The sequence below is a fragment of the Galleria mellonella genome, unplaced genomic scaffold, assembly GCF_026898425.1.
Source record: "Galleria mellonella isolate WM207_F2 unplaced genomic scaffold, CSIRO_AGI_GalMel_v1 utg33, whole genome shotgun sequence".
NCBI classification, from domain to species: domain Eukaryota; kingdom Metazoa; phylum Arthropoda; class Insecta; order Lepidoptera; family Pyralidae; genus Galleria; species Galleria mellonella.
Window position 1 is genome coordinate 14,912,150 of NW_026442079.1, and position 18,523 is coordinate 14,930,672.

At 37.5% G+C, this 18,523-nt stretch overlaps 1 protein-coding gene across 5 annotated transcripts in view; it reads right to left on the bottom strand.

Annotated features, from left to right (window-relative positions):
* Nucleotides 1-18,523, bottom strand: part of LOC113517957 (H(+)/Cl(-) exchange transporter 5) — a 30,320-nt gene that overhangs the window by 5,033 nt on the left and 6,764 nt on the right. For 3 of the 5 annotated variants that reach the window (XM_052896489.1, XM_052896488.1, XM_052896491.1), the window contains 13 exons: nt 17,186-17,363; nt 15,643-15,675; nt 10,323-10,352; nt 9,753-9,886; nt 8,622-8,825; nt 8,029-8,179; nt 7,750-7,908; nt 7,312-7,451; nt 6,252-6,434; nt 5,247-5,461; nt 4,083-4,291; nt 3,118-3,258; nt 2,178-2,388 (listed from right to left, as the gene is read on the bottom strand). In XM_052896489.1, the coding sequence (XP_052752449.1) occupies nt 2,178-2,388; nt 3,118-3,258; nt 4,083-4,291; nt 5,247-5,461; nt 6,252-6,434; nt 7,312-7,451; nt 7,750-7,908; nt 8,029-8,179; nt 8,622-8,825; nt 9,753-9,886; nt 10,323-10,352; nt 15,643-15,675; nt 17,186-17,363 (1,988 nt within the window). Of the gene's footprint in view, nt 1-2,177; nt 2,389-3,117; nt 3,259-4,082; nt 4,292-5,246; nt 5,462-6,251; nt 6,435-7,311; nt 7,452-7,749; nt 7,909-8,028; nt 8,180-8,621; nt 8,826-9,752; nt 9,887-10,322; nt 10,353-13,553; nt 13,696-15,642; nt 15,676-17,185; nt 17,364-18,523 lie in introns of those variants that run through there. The other 2 variants (XM_052896490.1, XM_026902701.3) reach the window with 2 other exon arrangements.

Genomic DNA, 18,523 nt, shown 5'->3' on the forward strand with positions numbered 1-18,523 from the left:
ACGACACCCAAGTTCTCATCTCAGTCTCATGTTTATAATATACTTAAAATATTTGTATGTATTTTATTTGTTTGACAGATTCATTTCTTGTTAAACAAATCGCATAGCAATCGCATCGCATGTAATGTAAATTTTAAATATAATCTACTAACGTTCGGCCCCGGCTCCGCACGGGTGCAATGCTCATACTAAATATATTACAATTTCGAATATATATTTTCTTTTTATCTTAACTTACAAGGACGATAAAATTATCAGTGTTTCTTATTATACATATAAACCTTACTCTCGAATCACTGTTTCTATTAAAAAAACCGCATCAAAATCCTTTGAGTAATTTTAAAGATCTAAGCATACATAGGGACAGACAGCCATATTGCGACTTTGTTTTATACTATGTAGTGATAATAGTTTTATATATATATATACTAACTCACAGTTCGCCTTTGCAACATGAAACATTACTCTGCATTCACAGATAAGCCCGGTGTTTGCACAAGCGGCTAATCAAACAATACGCTTCGCTGCGCAAACAAACATGTTCGTACATACATAATAGTACCAACAATGATTAACATTACAAAACTAGAAGTTACATTTGTTTTATATTGACAACACATTTTAATTTCCAACAATATCTAATAATGGCTTCTATTCCTGTTATCCCTATTATTATTATTCCCAATATCTTTTTTTTTTAATATTTCCCATGTACAGACATCGTCTAGCTACAATATCATTACATCAATAAGATGTTACTGGGGGGAAAGGGATTGTTAGTAATGGAGACTGAGAATCCCATTGTTAGCAATATACCCAACCAGGTCGACCTCCTCACGGTTCCCCCTGGAAACTATCATGGTTAATTCCTAATGAATTCATTATGATGGGCTAACTGGCCTGTTTTCATTCTCATCTATCACCCTTCACTGGTGCTCCGCCAGCGTATCCCGTTAGCGCAGGCGGGGTTACCATACCATTGTATATTAAATCATTTACCAGTATTTAATCTGAGTTATGTACAATAAAGATTTTTACAACAACAACCATTTTCACCCATCAAAAAAAAGTAAGATGTTAGTTTGCAAAGGATTGTTAGTAATAGGGTGGGTCGACCTCCACGTGGTCCCCCCTGGAAACCATTGTGTCTAATTCTAGTTGCACTCGTCAGGATGGACTAACTGACCTGCTTTTATCCTCATTAGTCACCTATCACTAGTGCTCCGCCAGTGTATACCGATAGCGCAGGCGGGGTTACCATACCATTATCGCCCATTAAAAAAGATGTTACCTATTTTATGTCAACATCGCTAGCGCTTTGCATAGTCACTAGTGCAATACAATATTTATTTTAAAACATTCGTTAGCCACTGCAGCTATTAAATTCTAGTTCGCAAAAGCAGTAAATTGAGCACAGCATTTTCATAATACATATTAATTTGTTAAAAGAATTATTTAAATATCTATTAGGATTTATTATTTATATATTTATATAGTATTTGTGAGCATTCATTGAGTCATGATAAATTTATAATTTAATTTCAGACATATGTTTTTGTTGTACTCATAATATTGTCTCACCAAATTGTTTATAATTACTCCTCTCCATCCAAAGGTTGCCTGGAAGAGATCGCTCTTAGCGATAAGGTCGCCCATTGTTTTCTCATTGTGATTATTTCTTGTAATTGTTTATATTTATAATAAGTTTACTATTGTAATCTTTTGGAGGAAACAATAAAGAGTATCTATCTATCTATATGCAGTAAAATCACTTATGGTCTCCACACTTACAGTAATAGAGGAACATCTTAAACTAAACAATTTTTAATTATTCAATTTAAATCGTGTATATTAATATACATAAGGCTAGCTTTATGGTATAGTTATTTGGTATGATTACTTTATTTCACTATGTTTTACTGGGGAAACATACAGTTATGTATATTAATATAAACAGTCAATGTATCTTTGGTCGCCGATGTTCCGAGGTAGCCGAAACAGCTAACATATAAAAATAAAAAATAAAAAGTACGATGCGTCAATGCCGCTCTTTAGCTTAGTATGACCGAGAACAAATTTTATATCATTTGATATATAAAACGGATGACCGGCGACCGCGGATGTTGCTCGCGTTGTACTAGCTAGTTAATACACCAGTGGGTGCGCATGATACTGACTTGGGCTGCATGACGTCGGCGGCGAGCGACGTGTGCTGGAACTCGTCCTTGCTGTCGAGGAACGGGTAGCCGTTGAGGGCGATGTGCGCGTCGTAGATGCCCTGGCGGCCGAGCGCGTCGCCCACCCACTTGGAGGCCATCGCAGCCGCCATCAGCGGCACGATGTACCGCACGCCGCCCGTCAGCTCGAACATTATCACCACCAACGACACTGCCACGCAAATATTAAAATATGAGACGAGCTATAAATACAGCTGCAGACAGCAGTCCAGCAAAAGCTGAGTTCGTACCTTTTTTTTTTATACAACTTAGAATGGTAATCAAGCTGACGGACCACCTGATGGAGAGTGGTAACCGTTGTCTATAGACATGAGTAGTATGGGCATAACAAAGTACCATGGGCATAACAAAGTATACTGTTTCGCCCATGATACCCTCCATGCGTGCCATTCCTGAGGACTCGGGTATTATTCCTCTGTACCCTGTAAATTCAGACCATATCCCACCCATCAAACCAAAACACAGCCATGCAAACACAACTGCTTCACGGTTGAAACACGAATGGGACAGAGGTACCCACGCAATCGACTTTTGTACAAAGTCTCTCTCTGGTAGAGACAGACTTTGTACAAAAGACCTATTGCCAGGCACACGAATACTGTACATTGTATTTATTTATTTATTAATATAGGTACATTATAATTTCTGTATCATATTTGTAAAGAATGGCAATAAATTTATCATTATTATTAAAAAATACAGCACAGAGCCGCAGAATAACTATGTTTTAAAATAGTATTATGAGTACACCACAAATTTTCACAAATATCATCATTGGCTTACTGGTTTACAGAATATTTTCATACCAATAGAGATTTAAACAAAACAATAAATTTTCTAGTAAAATATGAATAGACAAGCCAATGCAAGTCATACAGACCCGTCATCCTGGTGACGCCGCCGAGCACGGCCGCGGCGCCGACCATGGCGTACAGTCCGGGCGTGATGCAGTCGTCGCCCGTCGAACACTCGCCGGAGAACAGCCAGATCTTAGGGTAGTGGTACGCGAGCTGCTCCACGCCTGCCGTGCACACAATCATGTATCCATTATAAATAAATACCACTGAAATAATCCCCTTATCTATTTCTGACATACATATATAATATCAAAGTATTAATAATTGTTTAATTCAGCCATAATTTCCGACATTAACTTATATATTATGTAATAAAACTAGACAATGGCAGTATATGGAAGATATTTAACAAAAATATATATATGTGGGGCCCAAAAACAATATTTTTTAGAAATTTTGACTGCCTGGTCGTATCTTTGTCCCGGCAACACATAAACATTACTGTACCAAATTGGATGCAGTTGTACAATTGCAAAATTGTATTAGTGAAGGTCTAACTAAAATATGATGTATATTTTATCTTGATACGCCATGTAATATAATAAATACATGTAAATTTGTAAAGATGAAAATTTGGTACTCAGGAACATCATACCCTAACTTAACACATAGGGTACTCTATATAGACAAAGCCGCGGCAAACAAGCAGTATTATTTTTTTTATACAACTTAAAAGGGCAAACAAGTTCACGGCCCACTTGATGGAAAGTGGCAGCCGTCGCCTATAAACATGAGCAGTACCATGGACATAACAGAGTATACAGTTTCGCCCATGATACACCCCCATGCGTTGCCATTCCTGAGGACTCAGGTGTTATTCCTCTGTACCCTGTAAATTTACTGCCATATCTCCACCCTTCAAATCAAAACACAGCCATGCAAACACAACTGCTTCACAGTTGAAACATGAATGGGACAAAGGCATCGAAGCAATCGATTTTTGTACAGTCTCCCTCTGGTGAGGTAGGTAAAGTAAGGTAATAATCACCAATGCCGACGATCCTGCCGGCGATGGCGCCGAGCGCGAGACTGGGTATGAAGAGTCCGCAGGGCACCTTGATGCCGAACGTGAACACGGTCATCACCAGCTTCACGGCCAGCGCGAGCACCAGCTGCCAGATGGCGCGGTACACGCCCGCCTCCGCCGCCGCCTTCTCGATCGCTGAGTTCACGTCCGTGAAGTTGCGGTTGTAGTCGCTGCAAACGTTCAACATAACAATAATATTTATCACTGGTTCAAGTCATACAGTAATAAAAACAACGGTTCAATTTCTTGACCATTCTTCGCAGCTTCTTACCCATTCTAAAAGAATTACTATTAGAATTAATTAATTAATTACACTCCCATTGCTAGCAATATACCCAAGCAAGTCGACCTCCTCGCTGTGCCCCCTGGAAACTATTATGGTTAATTCCTGATGAATTCATCATGATGGGCTAACTGGCCTCTTTTCATTCTCATCTGTCACCCTTCACTGGTGCCCCGCCAGCGTATCCCGTTAGCGCAATAAAAAAAAATAAATAATATATATATATATATATATATATATATATATATATATATATATATATATATATATATATATATATATATATATAACATCAATATGGTCCGTCTCGGCTGATTCTGAGAGTATATCGTTTCAAAGTGTATAACAGCACAGCATCGATCAATTTTATAAATGTTCACATATTGTTTCCATGGTGTATACGTTGTGGTGTATTACCATAGTGTTGCATCCATGCATTGTTCAATTATTAACAAGGAATTAATACAACCGAGTTATGTGACTGGCATGGTGCTCTTCACATAATGATGGTGGATACTTTACATCAAGTGAATATCACCTCATCTACTTTTCTATGTTACATAAAAATATTGAGATTTAAAATTAGAAAAGAAAAAGTCATCAAATACGAGTTCATGATTACATAAGTTTTAATAAGAACATATTTATTTTAGAACAACAAGTGTTACTCTTTATAAAACAAATTGTTCGCAGACTGTGGACATTACACATATAACATAGACTTGATCTATGTTGTTGTTCGTATTACTGATGAAATTTTACTTGTTTCCATTTCAATTTTGTTTACATTCATTTGTCTACCAATGTGCTTGTTTTTGTTTCGTTACTCGATCGCGACTCACCACAGCGGGTCCGAGTTGGAGATGCCGCACTGGTTGAACAGCAGGTATATGAGCTGGCTAGTGTTCATGCGCGTGTACGGGTTGGGGTACGCGATCACGGCGGTGAGCAGCGTCACCACCAGCACCTCGGTCACCGGGTACTGGCCCAGCTTGGAGTACTTGCGGTACCGGCACCAGTAGATGTTCGCCTTTATGAATATTGTTGCTATGCAACCCTGTCACGAAACATTACACACACTTACAAACATAAATTACTGGCATGACCGGGAAAAAAAAATCATCAATTTTCACAGTGATTGGTTAAGCCCTTAGGGTGTTATAAAATAACAAACAAATAATATCATTTTCACATTTATAATATTAGAAAAACTGGTCAATTTGTATTTATTCAGTAATATGTTCAGTGTATGCATTAATAGTCTACTGCAGCGATTAGCAAACCTGGAGGTTCCGTAGAAATGTTGCCAGAGTGACACGAAGTTACTTATTCAATTACTTATTTTTTATTGTTAAACAACACCACAGATACGTATAAATATTATTTTGAAATATCGCAAAATCCGTGATGAGAAGAACACAATATTATAATTCAACTATACTTACCAAGAATTCATACATACATACATATCTGTCACAGGGTAGGCAGACACAATGGAGCGAGAATTTACTACTAAATCTAATAAATACAATATATCTAATAAATTTTTTTGTTCTATTTATAATGTATTTGGTTTCTAATAATTTCATCTGGGGTTCTATAAAATAAAATTAAATTTTAGAAACCCCTGGTCTGTTCCATAGTAAATAACCACCATAGACTATGAATCATGTAACACAGCGATACTTATTTATGTACACTATCAATACTTCTGAGTACCCAATTTTCCTGCTATATCTAATCTGCATTATCTCTGAATACTCATATCTCTCAAATTTATATAAATATTTATAAAGTAATGCAAATATATATACAGCACTAGAGTATGCCACAAACGAATGCCTCACCCCGATGATGCCAAGGCCGACGAAGGGTATAAGCTCGAAGAATATCCAGGGCTTGTTGTACTCGACGAAGAACAGTACGGAGTGCTCGTTGCCGAACGGGTTGATGGAGCGCAGGATGAACGCCGCGATCAGCGCGCAGAAGAACGACCGCCACAGGGTCTTCAGGGGGAAGTAGTACGACACCTGCCAAACACTCACTTTATACATACGATTATATTTTTTTACACAACCTGGAACAATAAACAAGTGGACCAAGTGAAGAAATGTACTATAGACATTATGGAATACACTCAACTCCCCATTGTAACCCCATTCATTGCCATCCTGAAGGATTTTACGTGTACACACAGAGTTCATTATACACTTTTCAAATTAAAACACAAAAATCCTCAAATAAAACAAGTCAACAGTATAAGCACAGCATTCAAATTTTAATATATATTTTGAAAAATTATATAATTCATGATCTCTCTCCAATAAAGAGGGTCCTTCTATTGAACATTTGTTTGTTTTTTTTTATACAATTTAAAATGGCAAACAAGCTGACAGCCCACCTGATGGAAAGTAGTAACCGTCGCCTATAGACATGAGCAGTACCATGGATATAACAGAGTATACTGTTTCGCCCATGATACCCCCCATGCGTTGCCATTCTTGAGGACTCAGGTGTTATTCCTCTGTACCCAATAAATTCACGCCATATCCCACCCTTCAAACCGAAACACAGTATAAGTATTCCTCTTACACTTGTTTTTTTTTTTTTTTTAATATTCTCTTACACTTGTGTTGTGGTTTATTTACAATAATCTAACTAATTGTCTCTACTATAATCCACAAAAGTAGAACATGAAAATAATCCAAGCAAATCAGGGGCACGTCAGTGTAGCTGTCCTGTCAGTCGGAAATTTAAATAGTTTTGATTAATAAACAGTTGATCGTTGCAGCCAAATTAAAATTCAATAGATTTGGTGTCAGCATTATCTGAGTAATAAACTACCCTGCCTTCATTACGACCTAATCGTTTAAAGTACGTGACAATTAACCACTGGTCATACAGTACCTCCTCCAAACTGAAGAGCACGCCGCCGATGGGCGCGCCGAAGGCCACCGACACGCCGGCGGCCGCCGCCGCCGACAGTATCTCACGCTTCTTGGCCTCGTTGCGGCCGTACTTCGGGAACAGATACGATAGGATGTTGCCTACACATCACATACAAAATATCACACGCGTGACACATACAGAAAACACCTTTACATTATGAATAGATATAGACTTGAAACTGTTATTATATGTATATACATCACACATGTCTCCCGTTGTGATAGGCAAAAACAATGGAACGCCAAATGTTCGTTCGTTCGATCACTGAAGAGTTATACAAGAAACTAAATTCCATTTACTTTTAGTCTCGGCTAAATCAAAACTCATATCATTTGAAATCGTCGACAGATCGCTACAAACAATACTATATATATATAATGTGCACGTAAAACTTACCCAAACAGCTGGCAATATGCACCATGGGGCCCTCCTTCCCTAGCGAGAGGCCCGACGACACGGACAGTATGAGGCCGACCACTTTAATGATCAGCGTCCACTTGCCCAGGTATCCTCTGATAATGAACCCGCTTAGAATCGTTTTTATCTCAGGAATACCTGAAATAACACCTTATTAACAATATGTTTCATAATACAAGCATTTGAGTGCATGTTCTCCATTTTTACAGTTTTTCCAATTTCCATATTTTCGAAAATATGTTCACTATAGATACGCACCGGATCCGCACGCGTACGGCGCGAACATTCGCACGAGCGACGCGGAGAGCGCGGCGAACACGAGCGCCCAGCCGATGTAGAAAATGTAGCTGATGATGTACGCGCCGGGACCCTCGCGCGACTCGCCGAACATTTGCGGCCACGTCAGCCACTGGTGCCACGACAACATTGTTCATAAAGTACACAATGAAGAAAGTAAGGAAAAGTTTTCATTGGCAACTAACTAAGTACTTATATAATGCAAAAATATTAATTAATAACAATAATTAGTCGCCAAAGTAGCTAATATTCAGTATATGTAGGAGCAGTTTGGAATTGCTACTACAATGCTGTTATGTTTTTAGTACTACATTCATTATTCTTCATACTTAATATATTTAATTGAACTTGGACAAAGCAACACTAGACCTCATATATAATTCTAATAACAACAAAAAGAACGGTTCTCCTAAAATAGTAACAAGTTTATTAAAAAAGATATCAATTTACCAAACAGATCAATATTACTTTCTCTTTAATTTTAACTTAAATGCAGCATGTGTATATGACAAGCTGATACTATTTCTAGACATCTTAGACTTGTAACCACTGACCTGTGAGCAATTGCCGTGATCGAACGTGGTCTCGTTACTGGACCAGCAGCACTGCTCCCTGTTGAACCAGAAGGCCTGGCGGCAGATGCCGAACTTGAGGTCGGTCATCCAGGAGGCGCCAATGTCGATGACGCCCGCCACCACGCCCGTGCACACTCCCACCAGCAGCACGCACACCCATCCTGACCACGCGTCGTGTGCACCCTACACCACACCACAACACATCTTTATATAACATCACCTGCACAGCATTGTTGAACATCTGACTATATGCATAAATCAAAATTTGACATTTTAATTTTACATTAATATTTTAAGCTATAATTTTTTAAAAACAAGCTTTCTAATCAGTTCAGACTACTTGTTCTACTCTCAACCATCCAATCGCATCCAAACATGAAAACATACAGCATGGAAAGCACACACTTTGCACAGAATTTACATTAACATGAGGAAAAAGAAGGAATTCCTTGAAGACTCATGGCAACAACAACCCCACAAAATAATGGGTGCGAGCAAACAAACCTTGTTAAAGTTGTAACATTCCTTCTCAATAATTCTATAGATAATTATGATAGACACTTTCTAGAGCGCTGACTGAAGGTCATTTTACAATGCCAAGGTCAAATGCAATATCAGTACTCATTTTCCGGTTGCCAATGAATTTTAAATAAGAATTTAAGAAGAACATAACTGGTATTACATTTGTCCTTTTACATTTAATCAATCATGTACTCCTTCAGCACAGGAGCACATCATTTACTCCTTCAGCGTTAAGATATTATAAGATACTATTAAGGAAACAAAACTAATGTAAGAGAAGGAAAACTTGAAATAAAACCCTATAGCAAACTTACTATGTTTGCCGACTATAAACATAGTAACTTCATAAAATTCCCGTTACACATATATTTCAACAGAGTAATGTCAATAGGTTGTTATAGTAATTATATCAGGACCATGAGAAAAAAACAGAATTAGTTGTTGGCATAATCTATAAATCATTGCATTGTTATTATAAGCTATTTTATATGTTTTAGATATTGTATGTTTCCCTTTCAAAGTAAAATAAATAAATAAATTTACACTTCAATGCCTAATCACAGTTATGATTATGTGTGTTACACCTACTTTGATTAAATCCAATATCGAGTCTTGCCTCTTCTTCACAATGTACCTATGTCGCATGCGGTCCCGAGCAATGTCCCTTTGCCAATCAATTGTATGGAAATCATCATATTGACCAATGCCAGGAATGTCATCATCTGTTATGCAGAATACATCAACATATTACAATATAAATATTAATATAACAATATTATCTTACGAGAGATAAGTTTAGAGACATGGCGCCTCAGAATCAAGATAATATCAAGATAATAACACGTTTGGATAAATTATTACTTTAAACGCAAAACACGAATCGGTCTAAGTTGACTTAGTACCATTCATTATTTCTTATACAAGTTATAACACATATTTACTTAATTATACAAAAAAAAATATGCCTGCGTAATCTAAAAATATGCGTAAACTAATATTATTACACATCAGCGACAAGCTTAGATAATAAAGAACAGAATTCATTTACCAGTAGACTTCACAAAATAAAACATATGTTTTTTTTACCAACCAACCCAATGTTTATCAGGGGCAATGAAAATCAATATTAATTTAAAAATATGTAAACAGTGCACTCACCCTGCATACCGGAGAAGATGATTGCGTCCCCTGGAACAATATTAAATGCCTAATTAGCTATAATAAAACACTAAATCCTGGTACAAAGATATCGACACTACGCTCCCGACACTGATAGGATTGTGTTTATACTTTTAAGGACCGCAGTTTATAATTAGTTCATGCTTGACACGACGTTAAAAATATAGGTACTATCAACAGGATTGTAAAAAAATAATAAAAACAAAAGAAACTCAGGAGCGAAATATTAAAGAAGCAAATGACGCACAGCGAAACGTGAAATGTCAAAATTAGGGTTGCCATGCGCGTAGTGCAACGTTTAATATTGGGGAAAGTTATACGGGGGAAAAAGTGAAGTGATAAATCCTTCATATAAAAAAATTTATTGCTGAAATGTTTTATAACTCGTACATAAAATATAATACATATTTATTACATCGAGAATTAATTATATCGTATCGCCGATGTCGCTCAATCGATCTTAATATAATTTTGTAAAAGTGTATTGTTTACTGTAACTTGAGAAATAGGGAGAAAGGAATTCTAAAGGAGTCTAACAGTTCCATTGTTGGAATCCACATCCACCTTTATCAGGTTTTACGTACACGCGGTTTCCCTGAAAACAATCGTAGTTATTTCTTGTGGAATTCCTCAAAATGGGCTAATTGACAAGCGAAGAAGGGAAACAAAAAGAGCAATTTCCTACAATAAACTCTTTCGAGGCGAATGTTAAAATAATTTGGTAATACATGTATATATATATACATTTGGTTTACATTTAAATTTAATTTATACTCAACATAATAGCTGATGCAAAAAAAATTTAAACATATTATGCTTTACTATCCATGCGAAGCGAGGCGCCCGGGCGGGTCGCTAGTATAAATTATAAAAAAAAAATATGGAACACACAAAAATCTGGGAACTGGCATACTTGTTAAATGAGTTAAAAAAATTGAAGTATGTATACCAACTCCTAATTTCAGTCATTATTGCAATATTTATGGTAAAATTGAAAGAAGAGCGTAATCACCATATCAATAACAGATAAGGGGGAAATGATTGAAGATAACATTGGATGCAACGAGCGTAGTGGTCACGTGCTTTTTAAAAGCACTCAACGCTTCGGTCGCTTACGTAGATGAGTGTATCGTCTGTTTAGTTTGTGCGAGTGTCACTAGCCACTGAGCGAGTCGGCCATTACATTCGTCCCTAATCTAGGTGTAGTTAGAGATTCGCAGAAAACAATCTCCATTTAGTTTTACGTATCTACTTTACAAATGACACCTACATTGTTACAAATACTTATATCAATTCCTTCTTAATCTCTGTAGCTAACACACGAAAAAATTAATATATTAAACACACTACTACCTGCGGCTTTGCACGCGCAGTTTCGTATTTGCCCTTTAAGTTGAATCCTTTCTTGTCGTAACGTTTATGTTATAAAATAAAACTATATTTCAAATTTCAACTTCCTAGACTTAATTATATTGACTGTGTGTTAGTAGTCAATCAGGACAATAGATAGAGGATACTACAAAAAAAAAACTTATCGATATGCAATTGTAATTAGGGAATGAAAGGACGCGCCCATATACACTAGACTACAGATCTGAAATATCACCGAACAGAAATAGCCTATTTCTATCTTAAAACTTAACTGGGTAACAGTACATTTTTACAACATAAAATATTTTTCAAGCAATATTCGAATTTCATCGATACATATTAATACAATACAAACTGTATTTTAAATTTATTTTACAATGTTGTATGTTGTTATAGATAAATTTCAGGATTACTTACAGAACATGGCACCCATTTACACCTCAATTCTTTTGTCAGCGAAATCGGCATTTACGCCTATTATTAATATTGCATTGGCTCCCTTTTTCACATTTATAAATTTAATAGGGTACCTATGGGGGGAAAGGGATTGTTAGTAATGGAGACTAAAAATCCCATTGCTAGTAATATATTCAACCAGGTAGACCTCCTCGTGGTTCTCCCTGGAAACTATCATGGTTAATTCCTGATGAATTCATCATGACGGACTAACTGGCCTGTTTTTATTCTCATCTGTCACCCTTCACTGGTGCTCCGCCAGCGTATCCCGTTAGCGCAGGCGGGGTTACCGTACCATTTTCACCCATCAAAAAAAAAAAAAAGGGTACCTACATACGTCAGGTAGATGCGCTATCCACTTTACCGTTGTCATTTAAAAGATTTTTAAAGTAGAATATAATAAATATTTATTGTGAGCTGTACATTATAATTTTTGGTAAGATGTTATTAACGTGTTAAAGGTACATATCGCCCACACAGTCTCACACAGCCTACACATCGTCACAGCCGACCCATACATCGGGCATACAATACAATTAGCTACATAACATTATTTTACAATCATACATAAAAATCGTCAATAAAGTTGAAAATTAAATAAAGCACGTCAATCATCAGTCACAAAGTCATGGTCACCATTGGAATATATTAATGATCACCTCATATAGTCAATTATTTTATATATATATTTTTTTTATACTAAATGAAAGTATTAATAATTGACTGGCGCGTACTGAAATACTTTTATCAACGTTAGTGACATCACTGCAGTTAGTTTCAAGTGTCGGAAAACATTGCGATAAAAACCATATCAGAAGGATATTTTTTTTTTCTAAACAATTTCCACACTACAACAAAACATATTGTTAAATACTATAATAATACAATGTAATGTAATTACGAACGTTGTAATCCAATTTTTATAATAAAACTAAATTATAGAAATATTTATTGTATTTCAAATATACACTTCCGGGGGAAAGGGATTGTTATTAATGGAGACTGAGAATCCCATTGCTAGCAATATACCCAAGCAAGTCGACCTCCTCACTGTGCCCCCTGGAAACTATTATGGTTAATTCCTTCCTTTTTTTTCATTCCTTTCATTCTCATCTGTCACCCTTCACTGGTGCCCCGCCAGCGTATCCCGTTAGCGCAGGCGGGGTTACCATACCATTTTCATCCAATAAAATATATATATATATATATATATACTTCCATGCATTACATTGCGTCATACACGTTTGACACAAGAGATTTAGCAAGCTAAAGCGGCGGTGAGCCGGCCATGTAGCTCGAAGAATTCGATACGAAAATGAGATTCTCGAATGGCTTTTTTCAAATTAAGCCAATAAAAACTACATTGTGATGCCAAGAGTTTACCTACATAGTCGACAAGCGGCACCGCGTCGCTGGCCGTGAACTGCGCCGCCTGCATCATGGGGACGACGTGATGACCACAAACTGTTATACTACTGTCGGACACGATTCGCAAGTCCTCACTGAACATTATAACACAACAAGGATACTCAATCTAATCGCTAATTTTGATAAAATACAATGCGTGTAATAGATAATTCTTTTTAATCAATTCACAAGTAGGAAGTATTATATTCGATTGTGTATATTTACCAGAGACTTTGTACAAAAGTCGATTGCTTGGGTACCTTTTTTTTTATACCACTGAGGTGGCAAGCAAACATACGGCCCACCTGATGGTAAGTGGTTACCTCTGTCCCATTCGTGTTTCTACCGTGAAGCAGTTGTGTTTGCATGGCTGTGTTTCGGTTTGAAGGGTGGGATATGGCGTGATTTTACAGGGTATAGAGGAATAACATCTGAATCCTCAGGAATGGCAACGCATGGGGGGTATCATGGGCGAAACAGTATACTCTGTTATGTCCATGGTACTGCTCATGTTTAAAGGCGACGGTTACCACTTTCCATCAGGTACAGGTTGTTTTGCTATATATAGCTACAGTGACATCGAACTCGGACACCGGACCATACGGCGAGAGAGGATAAGATTTTTTTTGATGGGTGATAATGGAATAGTAACCCTGCCTGCGCTGTTGGTATACACTAGCGGAGCATCAGTGAAGGATGATTGGTAAGGATGAAGCAGGTAAGTTAGCCCACCGTGACGAATCTGACAATACCGCTAGGAGGTCGACCTGACACCCCCGCCCGCCTGTTAAAACCTGTTAACACCTGTTAACCCCGCCCTCGCTATCGGTATACACCGACGAGGCACCAGTGGAAGATAGCTGAGAATAAATGCAGGTCAGTTGACCCACCATGATGAATTCGACAAGAATTAAACATGATGGTTTCCAGGGAGAACTGCGTGGAGGTCGACCTGACAGGATATATTGCTAGCAATGGGCTACTAATCCTCACTACTAACAATCCCTTCTCCCTAACAATAATATTACTAACTACCTACTATTGGAGGGAAGGGGTTGTTAGTGATGCGGACAACCAGTACCATTGCTAGCAATATAGCCTGTCAGGTCGACCTCCACGAGGTCTTCTATGGAAACCATCGTGATGAATTCCTGATGTATTTTTTACGATGGGCTAACTGACCTGCCATTTCATCTCACTTATCATTCCTCATTGGTACTCCGCCAGCGTATACCGTTAGCGCAGGCGTAACTCCACGTGGAGTGAATACTCCACGTGTTATTATTGATAGGTAAACAACAATACGACTAAATAAATATACAATAACAAAAGGCGGTCACTAAACAAAACGAGCACTAAAATTAATAGCACGGCGCAAAAAAATGTATAGAACTATAGATACAAAGAATTAGTGTCAACAAACAATATAAAGCCAAGCTGGTACTTTCAAAATCTATACTGTGGAGGTAATAATATAACGTGAAATTAATACTGAGCGCAGCCGGCGTGAATGGAAAACTTCAATGCGTGCGTATCCGAGCGTTGGAGTTTTCTACATTTAATACACTACACCAGTGTTTCCCAACATTTATTATGCCATGCCCCACTTGAACATTTCTAAAATTTTTTATGTCCCCATACATCATTTTTCCGGGCAAAGTTTACTTGACGACTCTAACCGCCCAGTTGATATTTTGGTAATGTCAAACTAAATTATATCTAATAAATATTTACAGCATTGTTTTTTTAATTACTTTTTTTTTCTGTTAAATTTGGCACCGATATCTACTCGTAGCATTGCATTTAAACGACCCGGAGAAAGAGGATTAAAATCGCTTCGAGTCCATTTTTTTATTGCCCCCCCCCCATAACTTTCAAATTGCCCCCTTGTGAGGCGTGGACCCCACGTTGGGAAACACCGAACTACACTTTACAATAGAATTGTTTTTGTTATAGCTTTAACACCACTCTACACAGGCGTGCTGTAATTTATGGTATTTAGCCCAAAGTATGACCATCATTACGAATACGCTATGTAGGTACTATTATACTTTGGTTTGCTTACCGGCCGACGAGCTGAAGTACTGAGCTATGTAAGCTAAAACAAACAGCAAACAGTCTCATTTAATGAATATATCAGTAGTAACATTGCTAGCTTCAAGGATTTAGGATTTTACGATTCAATATTACTTACTTATTGAGATAAATTATTCACGGAAAGTGTAGAAATAAGATCGACATAAAACTACATCACGCAACTACAGTTTCTTCTTTTTGCTCTAAATAAAAAAATAATTTCAATAATAAAAACAAGAGAGAACAGAAGAGGCAAAATGCTGGGCCATCTTATACAACACGCCGAATATTTAAAGAATATTATAAAAAGAAAAATAGAGGGCAAAAGAGGAAGGGGAAGACCGAGGAATAATTATATGGGACAGATTAAACAAACACTAGATGTCATGTCGTATAGGGAGGACAAGGAAATGGTCTGGGATAGAACTGGCTGGAAGAAGATGCATGAATTAGTTGCACCGACAAGAGGAAACTCTTAAATGATAAATTAAATTAATAATGAAACAAAACTCCGTAAACCCAATCGTACAATTGACGGCGTCATGTAACACCTAAACTCGTCTAATAGTAATCGAAACCGGTCAATTGAATCAGCACTGATAATGCAATAGACGTTTCCCAAGTACAGTCGTAGTTTTCGTAAGCTTATACACGTTATTATTATTTTCATTTAGGGCTCTTACACATAAACACATTATGATCGTATCGTATCGTGTCACGATGCGATGTCGTATCGTGGAATACTATGATGGACAACGTAAATTCATGATACGATGTCGCATCGTGACACGGCGCACGGCACGACGTCGCCGGTATCGCACGGTTTATACGGTGCCGCGAGTTTTTTTTATCATCATATCAGGCTTTAACTGTCCACTGCTGAACATAAGCCTCCCCCTTGGGCGGTTTTGCCAGTAGTTGCCACGCGAGTTTTTAAGCTAGAATACTTTAACGCCTGCTCATTATAATATATTTATTTCTTTAAATGTGTTTAGCACTTCGTACGGAAAAACAAATGAACGCGGAACAGGAAGGCTCCGTGACATTCTACGATATGACGTCGTGGCACTTTGCTCGTCGTAGGTTTTCACGACGCGACGACCCATTATATTTTAGTATAAGAACCCTTCTATCTATCCTATTTAAAAGCTGTGCTCTTGTCGGTGGAGCTCTTGCCACTCACTACGACTTTCAGTGAGTCTCTTCACCTCTTGATACGACACGACACCAACTCCTTCCTTGATCTGCCTGATATAACTATACCTTGGCCTCCCTCTTCCGCCTTCCTTCTACATTACCTTCTAATATAAGGTACGTAAGTACGTCGTGTCGTATCAAGTGTCCCAACATTTTTTCCCTTACTTAGACAAGAGAACCCTTACTTAGACAAAAAAATTTTAGTTATGTATGAAATAATTTTTGAATAAAATGTGAAAGTGTTTCTAGAGAGTCTAACATAGTGAATTATACTGACAGTTGCCAGAGGTCGACCTGACGGCTGTACACATATTGACAACTGGTAAAGTACTTACAGTTCGGACTGGCGGTTGAGTTTCTGCTGCTATGCTCGTACAGCTGGAAGGTGCCGTGGTTGGTGGGCGTGGTGTCAGCAGCCTGCTGCAGACCGGCGGCGCCGCAGCCCGGCGTGATGTCTACCATGTCATCCTCGCTGGGGGAGTGTACGCTGCGGCCATTCGTTGTACTTACTCCCTGCCACAAATCACCGTTTACTTTAAATGTAATATAATAATAAATATCGTGAGACACTGTACTGACATATTTTAGTTATTTATATCGGTACTTCAAATATTAAATTCGGTGTTGCCCGATTAGTTTAGCGCTATGAATTCTAAGCTCTTATCGAGCCTGAAACTATTTATACATAACATTTTTTTTAATTAACCAATCTCGAGGAATTCCCAAGTAACCGCCGTTACGGGACTATCAATTGCAGCTGCCTTACGACAGGCTCAAGACTATGCAAAATGGAGTAACATCATAAGAGAGGCAACGGACACTTTTCAAGGACTTGTCGAAGTGAACGAAGAGAGAGAGATTAGAATGTAATGATTGAATTTTCGTGGGCCCCCGCTCACGAATTGTGAACTCCCATTTTTTAACACGTAGACCCTGTCGAGTCTCTCGTGGACCCCTGGGAGTCCACTTGAATCACTTCGGGAACTAAGGGTTTAGAGGGAAGAAATTTTTCAGCGATGAAGGGTTGAAGAGCGCAATTTCGGCGACAAAAAGAAAACATTTTTTTTCGAAAATATGAATAAATTAATTGATAGCTCTTATAAAATTATTAGAGTTAAGAGAGAATATATTGAAATTGAAAAAAAAAATTAGTTTTACTTTGTATTTTTAACCCTCCGTAGCGCGTATATTTGGATCACCTTGTAAATCGTAGGAACTCGACGCAAAAACCCGATGCAAAAAATGTGAACATATATGCTCTAGTACTATTAAAATAGAAGAATATGTATTAAAAATAGAAGGTGTTCAAAGTAATAAATATTGGCACATAGAATAACAAATAAACATTATTATTAGCTGACAAAACAATATTCGTTAAACTGTGTATTGAAATTTTTTGCATCCAGTAACGCCGTAAAAGTTATTTAATTACCTAAACATCAACTGTATACGAACAAGACATCAAACACATGACCTACAATAAAACGTAACAATGTTTTAACATTATAACATTCTTGGAATGTCTGATAATATTCCCCTTGTTATCTGGACCGCATTCTATTTTCCGTTAGTGTTCTAACGAGCTGAACATTAGAGATAACGCAGGTGCCTTACAATACCTATTCTAAGGGCGGAAGTGCGGCCATTAACGGATGAATACAGACATTGTCCAT